This window comes from Nicotiana tabacum, chromosome 14 (genome assembly GCF_000715075.1).
Source record: "Nicotiana tabacum cultivar K326 chromosome 14, ASM71507v2, whole genome shotgun sequence".
NCBI lineage: Eukaryota > Viridiplantae > Streptophyta > Magnoliopsida > Solanales > Solanaceae > Nicotiana > Nicotiana tabacum.
The window spans coordinates 84,251,277-84,261,565 of record NC_134093.1 but is presented as its reverse complement, the minus strand read 5'-3'; the positions used below and the strand labels follow the sequence as shown (position 1 = coordinate 84,261,565).

The 10,289-nt window shown below is 37.3% G+C and overlaps 1 protein-coding gene across 1 annotated transcript; it reads right to left on the bottom strand.

Annotated features, from left to right (window-relative positions):
- Window positions 1-2,311: 2,311 nt before the first annotated feature.
- LOC107816136 (putative methylesterase 11, chloroplastic) lies at window positions 2,312-7,297 on the bottom strand. The gene is made up of 5 exons (XM_016641821.2): window positions 6,811-7,297; window positions 5,635-5,871; window positions 4,958-5,101; window positions 3,720-3,851; window positions 2,312-2,876 (listed from the first exon to the last, which is right to left on the bottom strand). Exons 1-5 carry the CDS (start codon window positions 7,153-7,155, stop codon window positions 2,598-2,600), a joined length of 1,137 nt encoding a protein of 378 aa, XP_016497307.2. The 5' UTR covers window positions 7,156-7,297; the 3' UTR covers window positions 2,312-2,597.
- Window positions 7,298-10,289: the final 2,992 nt, after the last annotated feature.

Below are 10,289 nucleotides of genomic sequence, written 5' to 3'. Positions count from 1 at the left end.
AGTTAAAATAGTCACAAGGAAAATGACTTTTGTTAAGTGAGTCATTTTCTTCCTTTTTGATGATTTTTCTTCGAAAACATTTCTTGGTAAACCAAACACCACAAAATTACTTCCTCGTGGCAAAATATTTCTTCAAAAATGACTTCCTTCGTACAAAAAGCACATTTTTCTAAGTTTGAATACAATTAAGTAGTATATCAAGAACTAAGTAAAACGCTGATTAGAAAATTACGAAGTGGATTCGGATTTTGGGAGTTTGTGTGCAAACCTGTTGAGAAAAAGCAAAGAAATGACAGCAAGAAAATCAATAGTACAGTGGCATTGAAGTTTGAAAGAGATCTGAAGAACTTCATTCCTTGAAGATTTGTGGCTGAAGAATTTCTTATGCTTTACTGAGTCAAACTCTGCTCAAATTAAAGTAGGCTATTTGAAGAGGGAGAGATCAATTAAAGAGGAGATAGTTGACATAGGCACATGCCATGTTACTCATTTGAACCAACTCGGAGGTTAAGTAGTGGTGTTTGACTTTAAATTGTGTATGCTAACGGTATATAAATTTTTTCACCATTGATTGACCTGAAAAAAACTTACATGATGAATTTCACACCATTCCCGTGATTTAAAGCTGACCGTTACTTACCATTTATTCTGGGTTATTAATCAATATTTGCCAAGTAGAATTACCTAATCAATGCTTAATAAGTAGATTTACTTGTAATCGATGTTTTTCTTTTTGAATGTAAGTTTTGTTTCGAACGTGGTTTTAAGGGAACTAATGAAAAAGGATGGTCAATGATTGAATCTACCATAAATAACTATCCTTGTTCTAAGTATTAGCATTAGCATTGTTAATAAGAGATTTTCCCCAGCTCATGGATCTCATTACTTGTGTCGTTAGTGAACAATGGGGTCGGGAGAAGTCAAAGGACATATCTTTTAATGTCTAGCAAATAATGCGTTACTCATTAATTTATTACTTGAGCACTAATTTAACATCGTACTTCTTCGTTGTCATCGCGATAATGTCATCGTCGTGGTAAAGTTATATTGAAATAGCATGTGCAGAGCACCCATTTGCGCTCATTATTCTTTCTTACATCCATTACGTTTTACTCTGAAAATTTTGGTATACTAAGGCGTCGTTCGTTTGCACTTAATGCAAGTCTGAATCTTATTCATTCAGATCTTATACATTAAGTGCGTTTGTTTTTAAAATCTGAATCTTAATTATTCAGATCTTAATCGTTAAGTTTTACTTCATAACCACTTAATGGGTCTGAATAGGTCTGTATCATTAAGATATATAATAGAGACTTAGTTTCATTAAGATGTTATCATCCATATTCATTATTAACTGACATCACCGCCTACCATTATCAATTACCACCATGCCACCCACTACCACCACCATCATCCTCAATCATAGCCGCCACCATTGTCGACTACCATCACCCACCATCCCCACCACTCCCACCACCATCATTATCAACGACAACCAACCATCATCCACCTCAACTACCACAACTAACCACCCAATCACCATCAACAATCATAGCTGGCACTGTCCATCATTATAAACTACTACCACCCACCACCATCTTCCTCAATCACAACTACCACCATCACTACCCGCCATTATTAAATATCACCGCCCACCACCACCATCCTCAATCATAATATCTATCACTACCAATCACCATTAGCTACTACCCTAAACTACCACCATCAACCAAATCTACCACCAACCATCGCTTTTAGTCGGCATTCACAAACACTACCGTTAGTCATCACCACCAGCAAGGCAACTATCATATTTTAAAAAGCTATATATTTTAGTGATGGAATATTAGAATAATTCGTATTTTATTTGAATTTTATGTTTATTAATTTTCAAATAAACGTAAATTTTATACATTCAAATGTTAAAAATCAAACAGTCTTAATCATTTAGTATTCAGATCTTAATACACATCTTAACATTCAGATGTGTATTCAGATTCAGATGTGTTAATCTTAATACATATCTTGATATTCAGACGTGCATAGAGGTTCAGACGTCTTAATCTTGAAAAAAAACAAATGAGGCCTAAGACTTGGTGAAACTACGTTTTATCAACACCAAAAACTCAGTTTACGAAATAAAGCAAGTTGGACAATCTAACAATATTCAGCCTAACTCAAAATAATGGCATACAGCACAACAAACTTAAAGAGTCTCTAGCAACCAATTCCTAATTGGTTTTGATCTAAAAGGCTACAGCATCAAGTAAAATATGGTGCCATGGATATCTTACCATATGAGAAGTCAAAATGTGAAAACAAAAACGGTTTATTTCTATTATTTCTTCTTCTTTAAAATTTTAAAAACTCTTCGATTCTTGATTTGCGCTCCAGTGGGCAATTCTCATTTCTCTCCATCATAAATAATCTAAACAGCTAAGTTACACATATACACGAGGGATTACTCTGCACATCTCTGATACAGTTGAAGTGTCGACAGCACCTGAATCTTTCTTCCTTTTTCCTTGGATCAGTGAGAGAGCATCCGTTTTGGAACATGTTAGTATGGCTTCATAAAAGGATTCTGACAAATAACTTCAGGTTGATGGAATCCTTGAAATTTCTACCAATATCTTGTGTAGGGCTTGAGGCTTGGAGAAGAAAGGTGAGTGATCAGCACCCTTGAGATGAAAAACTCGTTCTGGAGGATTTTGGTTAATCATGCTCTGTTGTAAAGCTATTGGTATAGCATTATCTTCTGTTGTTTCTACGTAAAACCGTCTAATGGAACCATACTTGATGTTTGACAGGGGAAGCTTCTCAAGAACTGGGGAAAATGGAATTGGCCTCATTGAGACAGAAGCCAAAGCAACATCCTGAAAAATTCAAGAAGATAGTATAAAAAGCTTTGAATATGCACAAAAAGGAAGATTCCACACAGGTATCTGAAATTGATTTTGTTATTTAACACAAAGCTACTAGAACACGATGAATGTTATCAGCTAGTTCCAGGAACAAATAACTGAATTTCTCTATCCTCCTCCTAATAAACTAGTATCATTAGCACTGAGGTTAGACATTAACGGATAACTTGAAAACATCTGCTGGGTTTTTAGCAATTTATATCAAGGTATGTAAGAACCATTTATACAAGAATCAGATGAGATATATAATTTCCTCTCAGGATGTTTACATTGTCTATGTAATTTCCTCTCAGGATGTTTACATTGTCTATGGATGACTAGGAAACCTACTCAAGTACAATGGCACACCCCAGTGTCTGCAGCCTATAGATTCACCATTTCAAGGCCATCGAAATTCGCCTCAAAATCGATGTGTTACTAATCCATATATAAAACTTTTTGTCAACACTCATCCTCCCAAATCCCAATGTACAAAAGTCTAGCTTGACCACAATCGAGATTAAAAGGAAAAAAAGTTTGAAAGAAGCATTGTACTTGAATAAGAGAAATACTTTATGTGCATAATTAGAAATGATTAAGATCCAAGAATGAAAACTATACAACAAGAAGGTAAAAAGGAAAAGTACATAAAGGGAGTCTTATTTCACCATTTCCTTTTCTTCTTTTTTCTTTTCTTTTTTCCCATTTTTGCTTTTTTCTCTACTCTTCACTACATCCAAAATAAACATTAAAATTTGCCACTTTATGGAAGTAACATTTAATTTGTGATCAACAGTTTCATACAGGACAACATACCTTAGCGGGACTATGGTTGAATAGTAAGTCCCTCAGGACTGATTTGTCCAGATCAATAGCAGTTGGTGGTTTATCATTCCCACTGGCATAGATAAATACTTGAGACTGTCTCATAAGATCATTTGATATCGTCTGCAATAATTTTGAGCTTCTTATTAACAATAAATAAACTTCAATTCTGTAATGAAACAACTAGCTAAAAGCATCTGACCCACACATTCAAGGGAGGAAACAGAACTAGAGAATTGTAGTCCTATTGGGTGGAATGACATTATGCTATCCAGTGTTATTGGTACATGGAAGGTACAATAAGTAGGATTGGAAAGGTAAGAGATCCTCCAGATTATAATCAAAGTTTCAGGCATTTGCTGAGTCACCTCATCCTCAACCCAATCCCTTTAACTCATGAAAGACTGGAAAAGTTGGTGGAGGAGAGACCCCTTCAATATCACCCTCTCTCTTATTCCTTCCCTCTCCAAAGAAGAGCCCTAGGCAGTTTACTTTCAGTGGTTAATCCAAATCCTTCTCCCCAGGTCAAAAATACTTTTTCTCCAAGAGATGAACACAAAGGTTACTCACAAGTTTACTAAACAAGCTACAGCTGGTTCCTGGGGAACTGAATTGCAAGTAGATGAACCTCACGCGTTCACTATAAGCGGATAATGTATATCAAGGGTTCTCATGATGAACAGAAAATACATTAAAGATTTCACAAGACAAAAACTGCAAAGCCTAAAAACAGATGGATGACATAAAATCCTGACAAAAAACGAAATTCGATTTCTTCATCACTAGAGAACTGCTGATATCTAACACCATTTCAAAACAAGGTTGTAACCTAGAGAAGGTGAAATTTACTTCATAAGTAGGAGCACCAACACTCAACTGATTGCAACTTATCATCCAGAGGATTAGTGAAATCAGTATTCTATAAAGTAGTTTCGATAATCTACGCCCATATACTTTAGAAATACATGCCCCAATTCACAAAATAAAACCAAACTAAACTTCTTACAAGGATTCCGCACAAAACAAACTATGAGCAGGGCTTAAGAGTCGCTTTGCATATGCAGTCCATGCATAAAAACTATGATTAGGGCTGAGTGTTTCTAAACCATATACGGACAATGTGCTTAAATAAGCAAAATAGATTTTATATAACCTTACAAGAAGAAGACAGATGATGTAGATTTTGTAAGAATCAAATGAAAGCAGTAAATAAAAGTATGAAAATATACCTTATCTGAGAAAATATCAAGGGCACTTTGTCCACTAATGAGCATGGTGGCAGCAACAAATATCGCTTTTGAAACTTTAGAGGGATAGAGCTCCATTGCGAATGATATGCATGCACCACCAAAATCATGTCCCACCAAAATCACCTACAGTGTGAAAAAAGATTCACAATATTGTAATAGACTAGTTAAGGAAAACAGATATCAGAAATTCTGGAATTTGTCCTGGTAGTAAATTTGGGGTTCTGAAGAATTGGCAGATTTCAGCATTTAATCTCCAAGTATGACACATCTACAGATCCAAGCACCACTTTTTTTTTATCAACTTTGCCATTCCACATAAAGCAAGCCATTAGTCTAATGTAAGAACTAGCATTCTCTTCTGTCTTCTTTAAAAATTCTTTGTTCACTATTAGTTTTTCATTGTTTTATTTCAATACTGATCAATGATAAAGAAAAATGTAACCCTTCATATCAGGTGTCACAGGCAAAACTTTGAAATGCAGAGGAAGATACTCATCGAAGATGCTAAAGTTCTTACGAACACTTTAACCTGGAAGAATATCTTTTTTCAGATCTTCAGCGCCGAGTAGTCTTACGAGTATTATACTCTCGTAAGAATGGAAGACAATATGATAGAAACATCAGAAGCAGAGAACCAGAAATACCGAAGTACTAACCGTCTCTCCATCGGCGAGAGTTTCAAGAAAATCAGTGAGTGGCTTTGCATATTGCGATAGGCTGGTGATGCTATTTGTGTCAAAAGAATGAATGCCTGAACCAGTTAAATCCACTGCAGTCACCTTAAATCCAGCCTCCTCTAAAAGTGCAATGGTTTTATACCAACACCAGGCTCCAAATCCACCACCATGGACAAGGACAAAATGGTTTGTCTCTAAATCATCAATGGTTAATTCCTGCCCATTATATACAGCCATCCATTTAGCATGAAAGTGGAAGATCAAATATAGACACAGCCACAAGCAAAACGCATTGTTTCAATACTATTAGAGCAGAACTGAGACCTCTTTACTTATCTGTCAAAATTCCGAATAAGCAAACGAAAAGAAGCTACATTTCATAAATACCAAGGAAGTATCAGTCTATACGTTCCATTAATAGCCAAATGAGGGCAATCTACTGTACTATACTCAAGCAGAAAAGTTAGCTACACTGTCCAGTTCTGCAGGTTTGATTCTCCGCACCTTGCCTTCTGGTGTGGAATTCTCAAGGTCTCAACAATTTCAAACCCTCAATACATTAATCGAATTCTATCAATTTACCTCAAATGGAACTTCTCTACTAGGATTTGCAGTTCATCAGGCAGATGTGCATCAAAAATTGAAAACATGCGGATTGACAGGTTATAAGTGTTCCATCTTGGCTATAAAAGGGAATCCGAAGAGGTTTATAAAAAATGACTTATCAAAAAGAGGTTTATATATGTACTCTACCTATTATCTTGAGGTTTGGGTTAAATTCTCATATTCTTTACAGCTTCCAGTTTTGAGCAAGTATCTCAATTCTGAATTAGTTAATGAAGACAAGCAAGCCTTACAAAACCACGAATCAATCGATGGAGCACAACGAACACAACAAAGCAAATTAACCAAATGCCGCAAGCTAACACACCTCCCCCCTCCCTCCCCCCCAAAAAAATAAAGGTACTCTCCCTTTCAATTTATATAACAGTGTTTGATTTGATTGGGTAAAGAGTAAAAATTCATTTTAAAATTGGTGGAGGATGAAAATGATGATGTAATGGTTGAATAGTTAGTTTAATAGAGAAAACATCACATCAAACTTAAAATTTGAATAATTTGATTAACTTGAATTCTCCTAAGTTAATTAAGTACCTTGTTAACAAGCTGGTGAGGCTGAAGCAGAGGATCAGTAAGAGAGCGAGACCTAGAACTCGAGCTACGTGGCAATGCTTGATTCTTCTTAGACTTACAGTTCGAATACCGCATCGACGTCGAACGATCAAACAGTACACGGCCGCCATTTTGCAACTGTTGCTGTAACAAAATCGCTGCCGCCAACGCTCGGTCCTGAGCGAACGAATCGTCCTTCTTCGACGACCGAAACCTAGACCACCGGTTATTTCCGGTTCCGCCGCCTCCTACGGCCGTGGATTGATTCGTTAAACGCTTCGACGGCCGCTTCTTCACGGCGGACTTCCTGGAGAAACATAACCCCATTCTCGGCGATCTTTTTCACATGGAAAAGCTTCACTGAAAGTATTTATACGGCATACGAAGAAAAAAGACGTATGTGTCGAGTAGATGATGAGAAATGGAGTTAGCGCTGAGTTTAAAAGGAGACTGAAGGTGGTTACAGACTGTAATGGAGATATGAAAACGGACGTATTGTTTGCCATTATTACTAAAACTAGTTTTTCCACGTGTATTCTACCAAGATAGCAAATTTTTGCAATATAGGTGAAAACGTACTTTTAACTATTTATTTTTTCAAGCACTCTCTCTTCGACTATGGGTTCAGCAGGTCCAAGAAGTTTTGGCTCGAATCAGGTATTTGTGTCACGACCCAAAATCTAATATAGGTCATGATGGCGTCTAACGCTGCCGTCAGGCAAGCCAATAATAATTTACCAATTTCAACCTATTTAGAAATTTGAAATCAACATTTTTCGTTAATCAATTAATGTGAAATATAATTTACATGGTGAATGATAATATGAACACGAGCTACAATGACGAACCACCCGTAGTAACCCCAAAACTCGGTGTCACAAGTGCATGAGTATTTCTAATGAGTGCAATAATAAATACAACATCTGCCCCGAATGTAATAAGACAGAATAAAGTAAACTATACAATGGAAAATCGGAGGACTACGATGCGTAGCCTGGAATGCAGCTCACATAAGTTTCCTCAACAGGTGCGCCTACACGCCAAGGTGATCACCAAATGGACCTGTTAATTCCTGCACATTTAGTGCAGAAGTGTAGCATGAGTATGTAAATCAACGTGTATCCATTAAGTATCTAGCCTAACCCCGGAGGAGTAGTGACGAGGGATCGACATCGATATTTACTGGAGGTCTAAATAAATAATAAGGTAATTCATAACATATATAAAGTATACAGCTATAGTGAAGAAATTCTGTAATCTCAAAATGTTTATCCAATTATTCCCCTTTGAGTATAATTTCTCAGTCTTGTATTATTTTATTAATATCTCAGAACATGTCAAGTGTTAATACCAAATAAATAAGAAATATCATAAAATGTCGGGCATCAGTGGAAAGACTAGCTCGTGAATATTTGGCTACTAGTGGTATAACGCACGATACTGCCGAGGTCGTTCGGTCCGATCCAGAATAATGTGTACACTGCCAAGGGTCGAGCAGCACGAAACATAGATGCATCTATACTGCCGAGGCGTTCGGCCCGCTCCACAAGAAAGGGAAGGAAGCTCCCAGATTTTCGAAACGCATGTTTTACATTATAGCACATGAACTTAATATGAATATAATCTTACCGTTTTCTCAAAATAACTAGCCAATAACTCAAGGTGACAAGGCTTGGCCTAAGATATATGTAATTTCTAAATCAAGTTCAATTATAATTTCAATTAATTAAGCCAGCAGAACAAGTTCAAGTAGTTCAAATATTTCATGATAAAATCCTAAGTCTACCCGGACATAAACATGCTTTAGCTACGTACGTACTCTCGTCACCTCGTGCGTAAGTAGAGCCCACAACTAGTGCACATAATAATAATATCACCAATGGGGTAGTTTTCCCCTCACAGGGTTAGGCAAGAGACTTACCTCGCTCCGAAGTTCCACAGCCGGCTCCAACGCCACTCTAACACCTCAAACCAATGATTGTTGATCCAAAACTATGCATACAATATGCAAACCAATCAAAATGTATTTTAATACCCATAATTAATCAATTTAAATAATTTCCAACTCTGCTTGAAAAATCGATAAAATCCACCCTCGGGCCCATGTGCCCGGATTTCGAAAAATTTCGAAGATGAACTTTATCCATAACACTACAAACTCAAATATATCATTTATTCTGAATTTCATGTCCAATTTTATGGCCAAAATCCAAAATATACCAATTTCTAGGTTTTTCTTCAAAATCTCAATTTTTACTAATTTTCATGCCTAAACCATATACAAATCATGTATTTAACTTGTAATAGGTGTGAATCACTTATCTCGTATTACTTTATGAAAATCCCTCCTTGAAGCTCTCCAAAAATCGTCCCAACCAATTAAAAATGAGAGAAAATGGGCCAAAATCCCGTAGTTAAGCAAACCTTCTGCCCAGCGATCACCGCACCTGCGGTCACTTGGCCGCTTCTGTGGTTCCATAGGTGCGGCCAAAAATTCCGCTTCTGTGGTTTCCCCACTAAGGCCTCATGCCTTTGCATCTGCGGACCAGGCTTCGCTTCTGCGGATTCGCACCTGCGATCAGAAATCCGCTTCTGCGGTCTCGCAGGTGCTGCCAAAACCTCGCACCTGCGCCTCCAACCCAGCTCCCCTCTAGTCGCTTCTGCGAGGCCGCTTCTGCGATGAATCTTCTGCATAAGCGGTTACACTAACAATAGAAATTCCAGCAGCTTCAACAAGGCTCCAATCGATCTGAACCCCATCCGAAACTCACCCGAGGCACTCGGGGCCTTAACCAAATATACCAATACGTCCCAAAATATCACACGAACTTAGTCGAACCTTCAAATCACGTCAAATAACATTAAAACATGAATCGCGGCTCGAATCAAACTTATAAACTTTCAAATTTCCACATTCTATATCTTATGCCGAAACGTATCAAATCAAGTTCGATTGATCTCAAATTTTGCACACAAGTCTTAATTGACATTACGGACCTACTCCCACTTCCGGAATCGAAATCCGAACTCGATATCAAAAAGTCCACTCCCGGTCAAACTTCCCAAAAATCATTAAATTTCCAACTTTCACCAATTGACGCCGAAACGGCGTACGAACTTCCAAATCAATATCTGGACACGCTCCTAAGACGAAAATCACCATACGGAACTATTCCCAGGTTCGGAATCCCAAACGGACACCGATAACATCTAAATCCATTGCAAACCAAACTTAGGAAATTCTTAAACCTTTAAAACTCCAACCTTCCATAATAAGCGCCGAAATATTCCCGGGCTACCCGACACTCGATTCGGATATACGCCCAAGTCCGAAATCATCATACAAACCTATTGGAACCTTCAAATCCTGATTCCGAGGTCATTTATCAAAAATCCAAACCTTAGTCAATTTTTTCAACTTAAAGCTTCTGAATTTAGAATTTTCTTTCCAAATCAACTCC

What these genes read in the sequence shown, in the direction of transcription:
- LOC107816136 (XM_016641821.2), bottom strand. Translation starts at nt 7,155, where the DNA reads ATGGGGTTATGTTTCTCCAGGAAGTCCGCCGTGAAGAAGCGGCCGTCG. An exon ending in TTGATATTTTCTCAGATAAG is followed by an intron (nt 3,852 to 4,957) that starts GTATATTTTCAT and finishes AAATTATTGCAG; the next exon opens with ACGATATCAAATGATCTTAT. An exon ending in TCAACCATAGTCCCGCTAAG is followed by an intron (nt 2,877 to 3,719) that starts GTATGTTGTCCT and finishes TGAATTTTTCAG; the next exon opens with GATGTTGCTTTGGCTTCTGT.